This window comes from Camelus ferus, chromosome 10 (genome assembly GCF_009834535.1).
Source record: "Camelus ferus isolate YT-003-E chromosome 10, BCGSAC_Cfer_1.0, whole genome shotgun sequence".
In the NCBI taxonomy this organism is placed as follows: domain Eukaryota; kingdom Metazoa; phylum Chordata; class Mammalia; order Artiodactyla; family Camelidae; genus Camelus; species Camelus ferus.
The window spans coordinates 50,191,563-50,211,363 of NC_045705.1; the positions used below are offsets into that span (position 1 = coordinate 50,191,563).

The 19,801-nt window shown below is 44.8% G+C and overlaps 1 protein-coding gene across 11 annotated transcripts in view; it reads right to left on the bottom strand.

Moving 5' to 3' along the window:
• The window catches only part of TEAD1 (TEA domain transcription factor 1), a 236,966-nt gene extending 218,234 nt beyond the window's left edge, over positions 1-18,732 (bottom strand). For 6 of the 11 annotated variants that reach the window (XM_014566752.2, XM_032489001.1, XM_032488999.1 and 3 more), the window contains exon 1: positions 11,836-12,037. In XM_014566752.2, coding sequence (XP_014422238.2) covers positions 11,836-11,922 — 87 coding nt within the window. In that variant the 5' untranslated portion in view covers positions 11,923-12,037. Of the gene's footprint in view, positions 1-11,835; positions 12,039-17,518; positions 18,240-18,264 lie in introns of those variants that run through there. The other 5 variants (XM_032489005.1, XM_032489002.1, XM_032489008.1 and 2 more) reach the window with 5 other exon arrangements.
• Positions 18,733-19,801: the final 1,069 nt, after the last annotated feature.

A 19,801-nucleotide genomic window follows, 5' to 3' on the forward strand; every position in this document is an offset into this window, starting at 1 on the left:
TAAAAGTACGGAGTCAGGAGCTGGCACCCGGGACATCCCCATGGATTCATTCATCATCCACAAGTCCCACCAGGGAGGTCTGCAAGCCTCCCTAGCCCAACAATCCTGGGGTTTCCCCTGCCCCTCCCCCCAACACAGGACATTAAGCACAGAACCAGTTTTAAAGGGTGGCTTTCAAAGTGTTTATAGGTTGCAACACAAATCCAGTTGCACAGAGCAAAAGGGAGAAAGGAAAACAAAAATGGCAGGCTAGTCGTGGGGGAGGAGGGCAGGGGACGAAGAAAGCAGTAAGACCAGTTGACCAGGCAAGGCCAAAGTGCAAGGGCTGCCTGGCAGGCGCTGCCCGTCTGGGCTCCTCCAACAGATTTACTAACATGACGTCAGTGGCTCCAGTCCAGCTTTCTCTCTGGTAGCTTTTACCACTTGCCTCCTGAAGCCTCCACTGTGTGAGGGAGCCACAGGACCACAAAGAAAATTCCCTTTGTGAAACGAGCTTAACCTCGGGCACAGAGGCCTGCCTTGGAACCACAGGGCTCCGCATCCTCTCTCGGTGCCCCTGCTGGAAAGGGAAGGGAATGCACCCTTACTTAGTACACTGTACTTCTCTTAATACAAAGCTTGCTGTCTTTAAAAAAAAAAAAAAAAAGACAAGAGGTGGGGGGATGTTAAGCAAGTATCCAAAATTTCACAGGCCAGGACACTGGATAATGCCTCAGGGTTGTCATGAATGATGATAATTTCAGGACTATTCACTCATTCTGTTTTGAGGCTGTGTTGGCTGGACTATGAATGCGTACGGCTTTGTTTCACCAGCAAAACAAAAAAGTATCACTGGAGCTGAACCTCCAGGCCTGAGTGGAACCTCTGAAGACAGCATTATAGATGTCTTTAAAATGAGATTTTTTTTTTTTTGGCTTAAGTGCATGTTCTGTGATGCACCAACATGGGCATAATACAATTTCCAAGAAGCAAAGATAGAAATTACTAAAACTAAGTTTAATGGGAGATCTATTAAACAAAATACACTCATTTTAGACTTACAGGCTTACTACTGCATTCCCACAACAGCATGATAGCTATTTTCCATCCAGGACTCCAGTGCACAAATCTGCCTGAAACTACAGAACTTTAACACTTTTTAGCTCATAAAAATAATATATTAGTGACAAATTCCTTAAATGACCAGGAGATTGAATATAGTCTATTTTAAACACTTCAGGAGAGGAAGGTAAAAAACTTAATTCAACAAGTATTTATTCAAACAGATGTGTGTAAATTGACCCCAACAATATCATCAAAATATAGCTTGCAGTCTGAATACTCAGAGTGTAATAAGATAAGGAATCTCTCACCTTCTGGTTATTTAAACAAGATGCAGAACAAACCATCAGGCAGACATGACAGACGGCAATCATTAAAGTCTTCTCTGAAGCCCAGACTAATGTGAGCTTTGGCCTTCAAGATGAGAGTCAAATCATGAACCGTCCTGGGCGAATTCTTCAGTTTGGCCTTTTTCTTAAGAAAGAAAAGGACAAGTTGACAAGTACAAGCATGTAAGTGGCAGAAGGAGAGCCAAAGGGGCCAAGCCTGAGACAAGTGTGCAAGGGAAGTTCTTATCAAGGGTCAAAAAGTTGACCTGGTAGGTAGGCTCCATGTCGGAAGGAGTGGGAGGAGAGGGGAAAAGGCACAGACCCTAGCACTCAAGTTGTAGCTTTGAAATACCACTTACCACTAAAAGGAACCCAAACTCTGCCCAAATGGTTCACTATAAATCCAAGAATACACAAGAAGATACAGGATAGCAAAAAAGCTATCAAAAAATGAGTAGGGTCACATCAGAAGGACACAGGAACCAACTAAAGACGTTCCCATTGGCCAAAGATGGTAGAATTTGAGCATCAATAAGAGGAAACTACAATAGATTCAAAAGCACCTAGTAACTTTAAATCTAAAATTACACAATGATATTCAAACAACAAACAAAAGAAAGCCACATACCTGCCTCTTCTGTGCAACTATGACAGGTTAACTAAATGAAAGTTTCTACGAGAATATTCTAAGTAATAAATAAAGTAGGGAATAACAGGACTGGATTATGACGAGTTTGCCAAGCCCATATGAAACGAGATGTAGGCAAAGGTCATAAATCAATGGCTAACATCACAGAGAAAGAGACAACTGGACATCATATGCCTCCTGGTGGAATACTAGTTATGAAATAGTCCTATCTTTAAAAAAAAAAAAAAGTTAAACCTGAATCAGACCAACACTCGAGATCTAAATTCTCACTTAGAGGAGATACTGAGGATAGTAGACCATGATAAACAGCACCAGGAGAATGCAAAATCCAGAATATGAGAAACTCTACAAGAGAAACACAAGGCTTTTATAACACATCAATTACAAGGGGAAAAAGGAGGGAAGAGATCTTAAAAGAGTTTTAAGAAACACAACAAGAAATATAACTTTTGATCTTGCTGGCAGTCCGATTTAAACAAATCAACTATGGGAAAACACTGATGAGACAATCAAGGAAAACTAAACAGTCAGTGGGTATTTTATATTCAGGAATTATTATTAAAATGTTGGTGTGATGATGTTACAGTTGGTGTATTTTTAGAAAGAGTCCTATTTTTAAAATACATACTGAAAACTTTACAGATAAAGCGGTATGACATCTGAGATTGCTTCAAAATAATACAGTGGGAGAGGAACCAGGGATTCAGACAGAACAGTAATGACCATTCCTAAGTGATGGTGGTACACGGAGGTCCACTGCCTTCTACTATACTCAACTTTTCCATAATAAAAATTTTGAAAATCTAAAATAAATAAAAATAAGACACTGTTTCTGTCCCTCTCCTTCAAAGAGAGAAATGTGCTAAGGGAAGAGGTACCTGGCACTCTAATTCACAGCTACTGGAAGATGGTAATCTCAGTCACAGTTACAATCAGCAGGTAACATAATGGGACATTCATTTCTCTGCCAAGCCTTGTGCTAACCCTCAGCTAACCCTCACTATAACCCATGAAGGCAGCACCACTACATCCATTTTACAGGTGAGAAACAGGCGTTGAAAAGGAATAAAGACGTTACCCAAGGTCAAACAGGGAAGTGGAAACAATGTGCGCAATTCCACAGTTCATAAACATAACAAGAACCAGAATGAGTTATGTCTTTGCAAAACAGTACTTAAGAGTGCCAGTAACTCCCTAAGCCAAGAGATCCAATGCTCTCCAGCGTTAAGATCGTGGAATCCAGAGTGGTGCTTTGCTCACTAACTATTTTTGGTGAAACCTAGGAAACAGCAGAGGCAGTCCCTTTAAGATCTCAAAGGGATGAGAGCAGAGGAGAATGGGTGAAAAGTGGACATGTGTGTGTGCATGCGCATGTGTGTAAAAATATGAACGCAAAAGGGAAATTGTCTGAAGAGAGAAAAACAGAGCAGAAAATCCAGCAATAGGGGAAGCTGGAAAAAAGCTTAAAACCAAACCCAAAGGAGGAAGATGGAAAAGCAAATAAATGATCTCCTGTCAGCCTGGTCCACTCTGGCTGGGACAAAACCCTCAAGATCTTGGGCAGAGACTTAGAGAACAGAGGAAACAGGAGACTTCAGAATAGGTTGGGGGAATCAACATAGAAGCTCACTGTGGGCCACTCGCCATATTCCATCATATTTCACTTCATCTTATTATTTTCATTTTTCAGATGAGAAAACAGAGGCCCAGAGAGATTAAATAATTTTCCGCAGGACCACACAGCCAATAAGCAGAACTGGGACTGGAACCTGGGTCCGACCTCAAAGCCGTGCTGTCATGCTACTTTGTTAAATACATAAAGCACTAGAGAGACCTGTACAAAGTTCAAGTAACATCAAAACGACCAATAGCAGAAGTACCCAAAACACACTGGGGAACATATAAAGGCTCTAAGAAGGGGGGACCAACCCTTTCAGCCCAGAGTCACCAGTATTAGGTGAACAGGAGGAAGACAGTATCAACCAGCCCACAATCTCCCACTAAGAACCAACCTAGACATCCAAGATGGGGAGTGACCCCATTACAATCTCATTTCAAAGTCCTCACCGTCTTTTTCAGGGGCTGATTGCTAAGGGCTCTGAACAAGCACAGTTAACTCCCTTCTCCCCTCTGTCCCTGCCACTGCCCATCCCGTATCACAGCCCCCAGACATTTTCCAGCTGGTCACCGGAGTGGGGAGGGGAGAAATTCACCCCATCTCCTATGTTCCCAAGCACTCCCACTTATCAAGGAGTGAAGCCAAGGTCATCTGGCTAAACCCTACCCCTAGCACGAGGCCACTTGCACATCCAGGCCTCCAGGGTGGTAGGGGGCTCACTTACTCTGCCTGCCAGCCAACCAGAGCACATTCCAAAGAAAAACCAGATAAACTGGCAGGTCCAGTTCCAGACCTCCAAACCAGATCAGCTCCCTGCCCCCCCAACCACACACACACACACACACACACACACGCACACGCACACGCACGCGCACACCCCCCTAGAGAGCAGTTTAGACCAACCCAGCCCCCAAGCAGCCTTACCCTCTCATTCTCGATGGCTAGTGTAACTAGTCTGAGAGGTCAGGGGTACTGGGTCAGTCCTTGAGGACTGACACCAAAGGGGAGAGGTGAATCTTGACCCCTCTCAAGATGAATGATTAGGGTGGAGTAGTTCCCCTATGAAAGGCTTGAGTGGGTCACACCCAACATTGTAGGATCTTAGCCAAATGTTCGTTTTGAAAATAGAGTAAAATGGACAACCAAGAACACAAAACAAAACAAAGTATTAACTACTTTGCCTTTTCTGCACAAATACACCAAGAAAGGGGATGTCTACCTTTGTTTCAATGTCACAATCTATCTTAACACCATTTAAATGCATATTAAGGTGACTTAATATGCAGTCTTTTATTAGCCTGGCAGCTGGTAGTCACATAGATCTAGGAATCGGCTTCAAATTTTGGACCTGTACACTGACTGTGTGGCCTTGGGTGGGTTACTAAAACTCTCTGAGATTCACCTTCTTCAACCACAAATAAAAGCATTCAGGTTTAAATGCGGTAAGTTGAAGAATGGGCTTATGACAGAAACTGTCAGTCTTCCTTTCTTATCCAAATTCTCCCAGAGTGGGCTGGGAATTAGCAAAACCAAAAGAGGAGTTATGGAGTGAACTCAGCAGTACTGCTCCTCCTCCACAAAACGAGGCTTTGCCAGGGGAGTGTGGGGTTGTGGACGGGATGACTCAGATAACAACACAGCTCTCCTGGACCTTTAGGCCTAATGCTCTCACATTTTAACTCTTTAAACTAAAGCTCAGCTCAAAAGAAAGCTAGAGCATCTTCACAGAAAGGGAAAGCAAAGATTTTCAAGTGATTTGCCCAAGGTCACAGGGAGAGCCAGTAACAGGGGCTGGCCAACCAAGCCTTCCTTCCGCACAACTGAAGGCCCAAGATCCCAGCCCTGGGGAGGACCCTCAAATGTCTTCTTCCAGTGAACTGCCCTAACAAGGAAACAGTTCTCCCAGCTCTCAACAGCAAAGGCCAGAAGCCATTCATTCTCTCAGACTGAACACCTGCCCAAGTTATTGCCTAAAGCACGTGATAAAATAACTAAAGGAACAGTGGTGTCAAACTAACCACCTGGAATTGAGCAGTGTCATTATAATTACTTTTGGTTTTAAGCAAAGTACGAAAATTTCTTAAATTTCTAAGATTCCACTTCATTTTCCCTGCTTTATATACAGTCAGCCCTCTGTATCCACAGGTTCCAAATTCATAGTCAACTAACCTCAAATTGAAAATATTTGGGAAAAATATTCCAGAAAGTTCACAAAACAAAAAAACTTGAATTTGCCACAAGGTGGTAACTTTTTACATTTAGTATTTATATTATATTTATAAGCTATTTGCATAGTGTTTACATTGTATCAGGTATCATAAGTAATCTGTGGAGATGATCTACCATATACTGGAGAAGGTGTCTAAGGTATATGCAAATATAACCATTTTATACAAGGGACTTGAGCATCCATGGATTTTGGTATCTGCAGAGGTTCTGGAACCAACCCCCTGTGGATACTGGGTCCACTGTATTTAGGTTCATCAGAGGACATCATTCCACAGACTCCCAAAGAACAGGGATAAGCAAGTTTGAAACCTAAGAATGTCAAGAGCACCAAGACTACAGGTTCTAAAATCTGTAACCCTTCAGATTTCATCCCCAAATTTCACACAGCACAAACCTTTCAGAATTCCACTGGGAAAAACTTCTAAATTAAAACTCTGCTAGTCTGAAAGGAAATGACCAATGCTGAATCATTCCTATGAATGATGAGACACTTTTTTTTTAAATTCGTTATGAATTGATCCACAGAATAGTAGAGGGTTTGAAACAATTTAGTTGAAACTAGCACGTTTATAAGAAAAGCTGTTCTCTGAAATTCCCCTCTGTTGAAACTCTGGTCTCAGGAACAGCCTGGGACACTCCAAGAATTACAGTGTTACGAGCTCAACACAGGGCACCACACAAGTCTCCTGCCTGAGATCTTCCTCTCTATTCTGCTTGAGTAAAAGGAGCCAGCCAGTTTCCTCAACACTTCCTATAGCAGGATGACCATATAGTGTATCGTCCAAACTGGTGTATTTTGAGAGTAAAAGAGGGCACTGTTAAGGATTGCACAAGGATAAGAAACACAAACCAGGACTAACCAGGCGCATGTTACAGAGCCACAAGAAAGAGTAAAGGACAAACCTTCAGAATTACAGGTGGATAAAAACTACCACAAACAGTCATTATGAGGAAGACAGTGAGCATCTGGTAGGACACAGGAACAAGAAAGCCCAAGTTAAAATGAAGAAAAAATGAGCAAAGCAGAGCCTGAAACTTAAGGTATAAATTAACCTACGTTGGGTTCAATTTCTCCCCATCTGAAATCAACTTACAAATCAGATTCGATACTTGACTTGTGGCCTCACATGCCTTCCAGGTCTCTCTTCCTCATGATCGCCAAGTTTACTTATCCTTTATGATTTAGTTCATGGACTATTTAAAGGGTAGTAAGCCATATGGGCAGCTAACAGGTCAACATTTATCACGCAGTCAGTAATCCCACATCACTGAAGCTATTCTTGAGTAAAAATCTTCCACTGCAGGCAGTCCTCTATGGTACCTTTCAGCTCCTCACTAAAGCCAGAAAACTAGCAGATGTCAACTCATTATTAGGTCACTGCTCCGATTATCAGTCTTAATCACCTGACCAGCAAAACGAATGTACACACAGGGTGGAGTGTTGGGGATACCGTGCTTTATTTTTATTATGAGGTATAATTCACATGCCATAAAACTCACTCTTTAAACGTATATATAAAAATCAGTGGCTTTTAGTATATTCACGAGTTGTGAATCACTGTTTTTAAATCTTTCTCCCCTCTTCAACTGTCAGTTTGCCTGCCTCTTAAAGTCTTTGTTCCCAACAAGTTTACTCACCCTCTAAACAATGTTTTACTTTAATTTTTAATTTAAACTGGGAAGCCAGATTAACACACACAGTTCCATAGGCCCTGGTTACAAGACAAGAGGAGGACATCAGCAAAAACGCAGGTGGTCTTCAGCCCAGGCTCGCAAAAACAGTCTTAACCTGCTCGGACCAGTCACTGGGAGTGGCCCAGGTCTGAAAACACGGGGACATGGACACACCCGGAAGTGTAGCTAGGTATCAAGTAGATCAAGACCAGCTTTGGGCATCTGGCTTTGAAAACACAGGTTTCTACCCATCATCTTCCAGAAAGGATTCAGCCCACCTACCCAGGAAGCACCTGGGTACTGACCCAAGCAGACACTCACCTTGGATTAACAAACATTCTCTCAAATACACAAATACATTGGCAAAGGGATGGGCTGCCACTCACACATGAGTGTAAATTACTATCTGAATTCTATTTAAGGCCCAGAGAAAGAAATCTGATGAGACGGGGAAAGATTTAATTCCAGAGCTTGGAGTACCCAGAGGAGGAACAGGAAGAGTTTGACAGGAGTCACACCCGCAGCTCTAGCCTACTGAGCTAGCTCTTATCTACACATTATCACAGCCCTTCAAAGTAGGTGACACCAGCTCTTTTTCCAGATGGGGAAACTGAAGGCACAGAGAAGTTAAGCAGCCTGTCCCTAAACAGGTTAAGAGGTGTAATGAAGGTAGCAAAAGTAGAGGGAGGTACCTCTCTGCCTCTTGTTCTCACACCCACACCCAGATGCCGTCAGAATTCCAGCAGGGAATCCTCAATGGTCCTGCCAGCCGGTCCAGAGCCCTAAGCAAAGTTTCTCTATGAAAAGATAAGTTCCACACAACCACCTTAGAGAAGAACTTTTAGAATCCAATCCCAAAATTCAGAAAATGTCTTCCATGCAAGAACCTAAGGAAGAGGTGTCAGTCTGAGTGGATGAAGGCTCAGCATGCGACCCACCTTTGGAAGCGTTTCCGTTTAATTTGCCCTACCATTTGGCAAGGAATGATCTCAACTACTGTGTACCTATGGATGGATTTCCTCTACTCTGTGAACAGCAGAGGTGTGGTTCAAAGAGATTAATTGTCTAGGACTTTATGGGGTGCCTCAGCCTCTCCTGGGTTTCAGCCCATCTGCCTGAGACCAGAAGTCTGGCTCTCCTGAATTAACTCCTCAGCCTTGGGTGTTCTTCAAGAGTCACTGTCCAGGCTGAGCAGGCAGGAAATCTGGGAGGACCTGGTATACAAGATAGCATGTGCAGTTGCTGTCTACTGAGCATTTACTATGTGTTAGGCACACAGGAGGCATTCTATTAAAATTTACAAATGAGGACACTGAGACTCAGAGAGGAAGTAATTTTTCCAAGGACAAAGAAGAAGTGTGGCTAAGCCAAGAGTCCAACTAAGGTGTGCCCAACTCCAAACCTGTGGTTTTAAACCTACATTATTATCCTGCCTTTTTCTTTTCTTTTCTAATTTTTTTTTGGGGGGGTTAGGTTTTTTAATTTATTTTAATAAAGGTACTGGACCTCGTGCATGCAAAGCATGTGCTCTACCACTAAGCTATACCCTTTTTTTCGCCTTTTTTCCAAACCAGAAGCAAGAAGATTCCCAATCACTACAACCAGTCCTCCCCCTCCCTCTTGCTTCTTTCATTAATCGTTCATAGCCAAGTTTTCGATCTATACCAGCTCACAACTGGCAATGAACCTTCTTTACTGCTATTTGAGGGGTGAGTTCAATACTCTGGAGACTATTTCATGGCGGAGAGGGATTTTTTGTTTGTTTAATTAACAACTTAGAGCCACTCTAATCCCAAAATGGCATCTGGCAAAAAATATAAAAATTTTTTTTAAAAAACCTTTCCCGTCAAGGCCCAATTCCAACATCACTTCTCTGCAAAGGTTTCCTCAGTCCCCAATCCTGGGCAACACAACTCTTTGGCTATATCACGAGCACTTACTCCAATGGGGTTTTTTCCCCTCTGTTCTGATACTACGTAAGACAACTCAGGTTCCTAAAAACTACAAATATGTACAAATGAAAACCCCTCCCCCTTCCCAATCCACTCCCTAAAAGCAGCCCCTGTCAATAATGTATAACCTCCCAGATCCTTCTGGATAGAGATGCAGACACGTTTCATCAACATTTCATCAACTCTCAGGCATCAGTGATTGTAAAATACAGAATGATTTTATTTCTAAGAAATATTGTTGTGAAACACCATGCCAGAACACCACCTCATCACTTAGAAATCATATTTTAGACATATCGAAACTTTATCACATGTCAATCTTGTGCATACATAAAAAGGAAACTATAAGCAAACTAAACCAGGGAAGATACACCTAAAGCATCTTCTCAGAGAGATCAGTATCCATGCCTCTACACACACTACCACCTTCTGTGCCAACGAGAGCACTGGCAACATCAAGAGCCGCCTCAGGAATGCTCGGCAACTGGCTCTGGGATTTTCTTCCTCTCCGCTGCATTTATTCTGCAGGCGTTGATGTGTACGCAACCACATCATGCGTCATGACCATTACCTGACCAGCCATGATCGCAGGACACATCTCAGTTTTGAAAATGTTCAAATAAGGAAAAAACTGCATCTTAGAGCTCATGAACTATGAAATACACAGCTTCCCCACTGGATTATGATGATCTCTTCACATGCCTGTTTCCCTTGCGAAACTGGAAACCCTGCAGAGGTGTTTTGCTGATGGCCATACACTGACTACATCTGGCCAGTCACCAAATCCCTGGCACACAGTAGTACCAGAGAATGTTTAAATGTCCAGGCGCAAGTAAGCAGCTTTAAGCAAACTGGGAGCATCGGGAAATTAAAGTGCCCGAGGTGGAAGGAAGAAAGAAGAAAGGCAAGAATGAAAAGTCAGGCATGGTTTATCAGCAAAACCATGCTCATTTCTAGGATGCTGCCAGGATCACCCTCTCTATCCCCTCACTCTGCAATATCGAGGTGCACTATTTGAGAACCTCTATGAGCATCCGCACTACTCAAAAAGTAAAACTACCTCTGCAAGCAGCCAGGCAAGAATTAGTCCTTAAGCCCTTCATCAGTGAGCCTGGTGTTCACCTCTGTCCTCACATCTGGGAACAACTGCTACCCTCCCAAGGGGTAACAGATGTGTGCTGAGCACGGAGAAGGTGGTTCTGCTCCTTGTATTGCTTCTCCTGCACAGAAGAGTACAACCTATTTTTGCACAGTCATACCTTTAAAACCAACCAAAAACATCTTAGTGAATTCCATAAAGACTCAGTATATGTTCCCAGATACATCACAAAAATAGGAAAAATCCCACTTAGAGTTAGGAGGGATGGCCAAATGTAGCCTGATTCCATCTGAAGATAAAAGTTAAAATATCTAGAGCAATAGTCCCCAATCAGAGGTGGACACCACGATGGGGTCTCTTAGAAACACAGAAACAATGCACCTGTCTCAGTCCTCCTAGGTCCCCAGGACTGATACCCAAGCTGCGGAAAGCTCCACGGAGGCTGAGAGGTACATGGTTAGGTGGGAACCACTGGTGAGGGAGAGGCTCCTTGGGACAGGACTGGAAAAAGGCTGCCCTGGGTTTGAGTCAGATCCATCCTAAACTAGCCATGTAAAAGGATCTGTGTACTGAGAATTATAAATCCAAAAGTCAAAAGGTGGGAAAAGGTGAGGGTTGTGGAAAGTAGAATGACAGTGCTAGGGGGAGGGTGGGCGGGAAAAGGGACAGAGAGTCTAACCCTGGCTTCCCCAGTGCTGGCACATATCAGGGACACAAATGTTTGCTGAATGAGATTCACGCGGCTGATAAGCACACATTGTGCACATCATCAAATTTCCACTAAGCTACCTACTGTGTGCAGAATCCCTGAGTTTGTTCTAACAACTCAAGGCAGGTGTCCCCCTACTGATTAACCAGCAGCAGAGTTTTCAGTTTTGCTTCAGCTTCACTGGACATCTGAGTAGACGTTCTAGAAGCACTTTCCTCCTTAAAAATTCCTAGTCATAAAGAAAGCTGCTTTTTGCCTCCAAATCACACATAACACTTCCTCTGATTTCCGGTTACATAGATGTTAATCATTTTTGCACTTGATGATCAAGGTAAAACTCAAAGGTGGAAGGAAATTAGGGAGGCATTTTTAATGCACAACAAAACTAGAAACATTTTATTAAAATAAGAACCATATTGGTCTTATCTTTCCCAGTATTTAAAACAAAATTTTGAATTATGGGAATATCTTGGTTCTGCCAGTATTAAAATGCTATGAAATAGCTTGTTTTCTGTTTTTCTGTCAATGAAAATACCTGATGATGTCTTCTAAGTATCCCAGATTCACGCTGGGGCTGCTGGTTCCCCCAGCTGATGTGGCTCTTTCTAACTCTAACCAGCATTGTCTCCCAAAAGCATTTAAATGAAAAGGCCGCGAAGGAGAAAGGGTTGAAAGAGATTCCACCAAAGGAAGCCTCGGCTCACAGTGGTTTCAAAGGTTTCAGAATCAGTTAGCCCCGAAGACACTCCCAGCCACGGTGATGGGCGACCTGAAAATGAAGCATATCAAAATGCTATTGATAAGCTAAATGACCAGACAGCTTATCTGAGGCCCACATCCACCATATGGTGCCCCAACTTCTGCCGCCTGTTGCTGCCACAACAATAGGCACGCCTACCCAGAAAGCACCATCGGACAGAAACCCGGCAGCAGCGGCATGCGGGGCGGCCACCGTGTTTACATTTTATTTTGTGCTATTAGCTGTGTACCTTGCCCTATCCCAGGAGTGACCTGAAGCACACACACATATTCAGGGTCAAGAATCCATGTTACCTGCAGGACACACGCATGCACGCTGCACGTGTGCGGGTATACATCAGGTGAGTAGAGAGAAAAGCAGATGTCAACTTCAGAAATGAAGCTGCCTGGTGGGGGAGGGCAAGCCAGGCAGACTCCCAGCTAGAGCTGCAAGCAGACAATGCGCTTTTCTCAAAACACTCCGGCGGGCGGGCAGGCGGGCCTCGGGGAGTGGCTATTTAAAACACTTGGCTCCTTTTATTTCACCACCGTGGAAGTGAATTCAGCTCTTAAGTGCCAGAGCAAATGAAGTCATTTGGTTTCCGCGGGCTCCCTTTGCATTTTAGCAGAAGTTAGACGGGACCAAAGTCGGAAGGTCCAGCTGAAGTTGTTCTTTCTTCCAATTAAAATTGATTCCACAGAGGCTTTGGCGCCTGGGTGTCATTAACTTTTTTTTTTTTTTTTGAAAAGACACTAAGGTCATAGAAAATGTGAAGAACATCGGACACTGGAACGAATGCTGTCAAAGATGACTCCCTTCACAAAGTGCCATCGAGTATGACCAGATAAGGATATCACCTTCAAAAGTCTTGGCTGCTAAAACAGATTGACAGTGATTTTTGTCAAGTGAATTCATAAGATTTCTGCATTTCTTTCTACCTTCTACTCTCTCAAAAGACGTTCCTATCTTTGCAGAGCGTGTCACTGATGGTAATAAAATATCTATTTAGTTAGTTTACTATCAGGGAAAAGACTGGTTTTCAAAGAGAACTCAGCAACACATAGTATCTGGTTATGCAAAAATGCACAAGATGCGGGTTTGGATACAGTGCAAAACAAAAAAAGAAAGCCTCTTTCCTAATATGCAGATCTGGTTAACTATTACAAAAACCCACTCGTGTCATCCCCCCAGTTACCCACACCTAAGCAGACAACATTCTTGGATGAACTTTTCAAATTTTCTTAAACATTCTCAGTTTTAAAAAAAAAATCTCCTTTCAAGTTAAAATTGAGATTGCACTTGAACTCCATCCAAGAGCGGAGCTGAACTGAATTATGATAATTAGAAAGCTGTGCCTATAAAAAAGCAGCACGGTTCATGCATTTTTTTTAAAAAGTTCATGCCAGAGAATATAAGTTCAATATGTTCTCACATAATTAACATTTCCCACCATTAGCAGAAGTTTTTCAGTTTATATATCAGTAAAAACAACAGCACTCGCCATTGTAGTATCTTCCCCAACAATAGTATTTCAGTCACTTTACGCATACATCTAAGCCTGTCAGATGCCTCAAAGCAATGAGAATTTCCCAGTGGAGATGATGGTGGTGCTTAACTTGGTCATCGATAAACTGGCTTCTTTTAAACCCCTTTTCCAGTGCTGAATCCTGCTCCTCAAACTAAAACTGCTAATGCAACCCTAGGACAGAGCCTTAAAAACTAATGTGAAAAAGGATTACATCAGAATAGTCAATTGGGGGGGGGGGGGCAGCCGGCAATAGAGCCAAGACAGAGCCTTCTTCCCTTGGCCTGCCACAAAAGTAGAAAAGACAGCCTCTTAGGAACTTCCCCCACAACCCCCCCAACCCTTACCCAATCAGAAGAGAGACCAGTGGTTTCACAGTTAGCCAGGCGGGACTCCCAGACTACGGAAACTATTTTCTCAGAATCCTCCCAACCATGCAAAAAACCAGTGGACAAAAGGAGAACGTAAGAGCTGAGAGCAACTCACCCAGTAAGAAACACCGTCCTGAAAACCCACTCTTCAGGGCATCCCATTTGCTGTGACTAAAATTAAAATACGTATTTCAAAATTCTCTTATGCTGCACCACTACAAAGCCCAAATGTATCCAAAGAAATGGTTGGATTTCACCCATGAGTTCAAACAAGGGAGTGCCAAGGAAGCTTATGATGACAATCTTACAGACTGAGGACTCTCAACAGTTCACAGCTTTGAAACAAAACAACATAAAAACCCATACAAAAACACTCCAGACATTTAGATCCAAACACTTCTAGCATTCCGCAAACTATCCCAGAAGAGAGAAGGCCTCAAACTTCCCTGATTTCAGATGTATTCAGTAATTGCCATACAAGAGGGTCTAAATTGGTATTTGTCAAAAAGCCCAACCCTGAAGCATTAAGCGCTAAGAATGGACCTGAATTACTTTCTATCTAGGTGACATTCTATAACCTTAGTAAACAAGAAAATAAAATATACCCCTGATACTGTTCAAATATAATTTGGGATCTAATTTAAATACCGCAGGGTAATCTGTGGCTTCTACAGATTAAATAAGAAAAGGCACGAGGCAGCTTACAGCTGAGATTACTCCAGCCATCCGTCAGTCCCCAACAGCCCAGGAGCACAGCCTAGGTCTGTCAACGGGCAGTAAGCTTACAATATAGTTTTCTGGCTGAGTTCAGAAGTAGGAATTAGCACTCTGCAGCTCAGTCACTGAACTCTAAAGAGGAAGCTGTAATGCCCACATTTATCAACAGAAAGGTGGGCTCTGGTTTCCCTGTGGTTCTACAGAGAAAGCTGGACATCTAGCCAGTACTTATCTTTGGAAAAAACAGATCCAAAAAGTTTTATCACTAAACAGATCGAACCTCTAAGCACTGCTTTCACTCCGCAATGTTTTCCTCTCCTTTCGCAATCTCCTTATTGGGAACAAGATAAAGTGCCTAAAATACAAGCTTAAAAGTGTTATCTACCTAACTATAAGTGAACGCGGTCATTTTACATACATGGGGTCATACACACAGTTATTTGCACCAATGTTTTAAGTGATAAGACACCACAATTTTCATTTGCAGGCAGTATAATTGTGCTCACAATTAACAAATAACACATGAGATTAGAAAGAGTAATGTCACTGATGTGCAAAACTCTTGTCCAACCGCCATGTATGACAGATCAATCCACTTCTGAAGCAATAAACCATAAAATATTATTAATGGCACAGCTCATACCTTCAAAGTCTGGTCTAACATGTGGACTCTACATTCTCTGTTCCTGTTACACATTTTTCTACTGAAAATGTGACAATAAATATGATCTAGACCCCCATGACAGACTACAAGTATATGCCTCCAAGTTTTCCCATTAATAAATGTCCTCTTATACTTGCTGTCCTGTATTGTCAGAGCCAACAAAATTCAAAATTGTTTATAAATGACTGAATTCCAAGCAGCAAAAAATCCAAACATTGTTTTCCTAATGACTTGCTTGTCCTTTTTCTTAAAAAAAAAAAAAAAATGGGGGGGTACCAGTGCCCAAAGTGAGTATATGAATATGTAATTCTTGCTATATAAAGCAAAAGAAGGGGTGAGAGGCAGAGGGGAAGGGAGAAGAAAGCTGACTTTCCCCAGGCTTCCCCCCACACCCTGCCCTTAGGTGTAATTAGTTTGCTGCTGGGGCCTAGGCACACACTGTACCACCTCTCCATGAAAAATTCAGTTCAGTCTGGCTCAAACTAAGTTAGCATGCCCTCCTTCTTTAAATTAAATTTCATTAAGTATATGCCATGATGAGTCCTGGTTTATGTTTTGGGGAAAGAAGAGGGGAAAAAAAGCTGTCAGGCATGTTCCCTGGATGGAGTTATATTTGTCAACTTTATAAAAGATCACACCGAGTTAGAATCTACACAAAAATTATTTAATTTTTCACTCTTACTGTCAAGGCAAAGTATCATATTGATTTTGTTTCAAACTTGGAAAGAGAAAAAAAAAAGGAAAGAAACAAAAAAGTACTCTGATATTCTCCTAAAAGTGCAAATCAAATAATACCTATCTTTAAATTAAAAATAAAATGGTCTATATTGGCACTTTCATATCATCGGCAAGAACCAGTAATGGATACAGCTTATCAGTTCATTTTTTTTACACCAATAACAAATAAAAGAACTGTAAATGCTGTTTAAAACCTGAAACCTGAGAGTCCAACACAGAGTTGCACAAAGAAATACTAAACAAAAATATCTGTGACCATTTATGGAAATAGTGAGATTAGAAAAATAAGCCTTTCTTCCCCAAAATAATCAACAATTCAAAACCTCACTGTTGACAAAGGTTCAACTAATCCATCTGTCTTTCCTGAGTCTTTTTGTAATTAGTTCTACTATTTCCTTCTAAAGAGGGAAGATTCTTACCAAAGTTGGATCTAAGTCTAGCCCTTACAAGCATTCAGATGTGCTTAGGCCCAAAGATCCTGCTACTTACAGAAGGGCACAAACCCAAGAGTGAAAGGACGAAGCACTGCGCACAGCTAAGGTCTGTTCCCCAACCACGACCTCACAGTACCCAGGCAGAGAAGCCCCCGTACATAAGACATCAGCCAACATTCACTGCAAGCCGCAGAGAATAAAGCCCACTCCCTGCTCTGACAATGCAGCCAGATCACGGTTTCCCAAACAGACTGTCTATTCAGGTAACCACCTGCAGGCACCCAGCTCACAACAAGCGATCAGACCACCTGAACTTCCAGAAACAATCAAGGCGAAGGGCGGGGAGAAGGAAACCTGTGGTTGTCATGAACGGATAGTGTTCTGCTCCTTCGCAAAATCTGCAGCATTTTTAATACATTTTTTTTAAACTATTTTGAAATATGATAGGTTTGCAGACCTTTCTGTCGCAGGACCTGGGCTTCCTCTAAGACACTGTCTTTAAAACACGGCCTTTTTACATTACCCACTCCTGGAACATCATCTGTCTCTAAGTTTCCAGGGCTTACTGAGGTCAATTTTCATTTCTGCAAATCACAGGCAGCCACTTGCTTCTGAGAAGTTAACAAGCCTCCTGAGAAATGCTGGTGGCTGGTATTTCATTGTTTCATAAATATTTTTATACAGTGACACTACTCAACTTTAAATAAATCTTTAAAAAGAATTTAAAAGCAAAGGAAATTATTATCTGCATTTTATTTATTTTCTTGGTAGGAAAATAAGGGAGGTGTGAGGCCTCCATTGTGTTCAACTCATTTAAAATGTTGCTTCAGTTTTTAAAAATTAGAAACACACTAAAAGAAAAAAAAAGGAAACTCATAGAAGTTGAACTTTCTTTAAAGTGGGCCTCTGGACTTTAGAACAAAACAAATGTTGCTGCTACGAACAAAGACTAGAAATGCACCCTGATTTTCTCCCCTCCTGGGGATCATTTCTCTTCCGATAAACAAACAAATCCGCCAGTATTTCCTACCGAAGGGAAGTTTTCCAGGGAGAGTCTCCTCCAGGGTTTGGTGGTAACTGCGACTCAGTCTTTTTTGGACACAATGTTTCTGCTGACTCCTGAAAATTTTCCACTTGAATGTGCAATGAAGCGGCGGCGGCGGCGGCAGCAACAGTCCTGGAGAAGCGGCAAAGACGACCGTGCCTCCTTTCATCTTTGAGAAGAAGGAGCTACACCCCCGCCAGCAGCACAAGTCGGCGCAGACCCCGGGCTGGCCTCGGGGGGCCCCGACGCCTGGGGCGGCCGGGCAGGCGCGGTGGGGGGGTCCGGCCGGCTTCGGGCTCCCAGGCGGCGCCGGCGGCTCTCCCAGCCAGCGCTCGCTCCGAACTTCTGACTTCTCCGAGAAAAACGTGGAAACTGCCCGAGGGTGTGTGCGTGTGCGCGCGGGCAGGCGGACGGACGCGAGAGGGGGGCGCGGGGGGCGCGGCGCGGCCCGCCCGGCGCCTCTAGGGCCGCCGGCCGGGCCGCCTGTTGCCGCGCGGGCTCCGCAGCGCGCGGCCCAACTTGGCGTCCCGGCAACTCGCGCGGCGGCGCCTGGCCGCTCACCTTGAAGGGGCGCAGGGAGGCGGGCGCGGGGGCCCGGCCCCGGCCCTCCGCGTGCCCGCTCGCCCGCCCGCCGCACACAAAGCAGAGCCTGGAGAGAGCAGTCGGAGCCGGACGCCACCGGCCCCCCGCACGACCCCCGCACCCAGCATCAGCCCCGCGCGCCAACTTACCTCGGCGAAGGGAGCCGCCGCAGCGCCCGGCGAGTCCGAGACAAACTTCGGCGCCGCTTCCCCCGCCCTCAGCTCGGAGCCCGGCTCCCTCCCTGGCTCCCGGTCCCCGGGCTGGGCTACCCCACCCCTGCCTAGCACCGCTTCTGCCCCGGGGCCGGCTGGGCGTACTGGGCTGCTGCCCGCGGCTCCGGGCAAAGGTGGACGGGGTGGGGGGGCTTCACTGCATGGCCTGTCCCTGGACGCGGCCGCCCCGGGCCCGGGCCCCGCCTCGCAGACTGGCCCGCAGGGTGGAAGCGAGTCTGCAAAGTGCTTGGTGGGCGCCCGCGGCGGGCGGCGGGGCCGCGGCGGCGGCTGCAGAGGCTCGGCTCGGCTCGGGCGGCGCGGCACGGCGCGAGCGATGCTAAGAATGTTCGGAATGAGGACAGGAATGAAATGAACGCCAGGACCGAACTCGCTCCGGAGGGGTGGGGCCTCGGTGACGTCATGCAGCCTGCCGCCCGGGGCCGGAGGCGGGGCCTGCCGCCGCCGGTGACGTCATGGGGATTCGGGGCGGGCCGGGTCCGGCCGCCTAGCCGTTGGGGCGCGGGCTCCCCCCGGAGGGGCCGCGGGGCGGAGTCTCGCGCCCACGGGGGAGCGAGGCGCGCGCGGGAGCCGCCCTGCCCTCTCCCGGCGCGGGCTCCGGGCTTTGTCCCGAGCTGGGCGGGGCGGACAGGAGGGGAGGGCGCCTCGGAGGTGCATGCGCCGCACGGAGAACTCTGGAAGCCTGGGTTCCCTCCTTAGGGCCGGCGCCGAGGCTAGAGCTGAGCGCGCCTCGCCTGCCCTGCCTCAGTTTCCCTCCGGGGCGCGGGAGCTCGGGTGGCTGCTTAGAGCGCCCATGGACTCGCGAAAGTTGTAAGTGTGGGGAAGAGAAGTTTCTCCTCTGGAAATTCGTGGTGGTGTTCTCAAGCGCGGTGGACGCCTTCCCGGGGCCGAATTCCCAGCCTGCCATGTCTTCCCCTCTTTTTCACTTTATAAAAAGTTCAGGGCTCTCATTCAAGTCGAAGTCGGCCCTCCTGTTGGAAAGGGAAACCTTTAACATAGCAGAGAAAGAATAATTGCAGAGTTCGTAATAATCCTGCCCTGCTAGCACGGTCTCCAAGTCGCTCAAGAAAGTAAGTTCACTCATCCTTGCGGGTTGTCCTTTTCGAAAGTAATGGGTCAGGTAAAAACTCCCTAAATTTTTAATTCCTACACCCGGCAACTTCACGTCAGTCCTTTTTTTTTTTTTTTTTTTTTTTTTTTTTTTTTTTTTTAATGGTGAGTAAACTTAACTCCCACAATAAAATAATAACTTTAACCTTACCTTTGGAGATATTGACGCCAAAGTGACATAGTAGACCCAGTGGGTAAATCAGAAAACAGCTGGATAAAGCAGACCCAATGGCAGTACTGTATATAAAGTTTTGGGTAATTTTACTCGGCAGTTTCACTTAGATCAAAGTAGCAGAGCAATTCCTGTAGTGTTGACCTCTTTCTTTGGAGCACTTTGCTCTCCTTT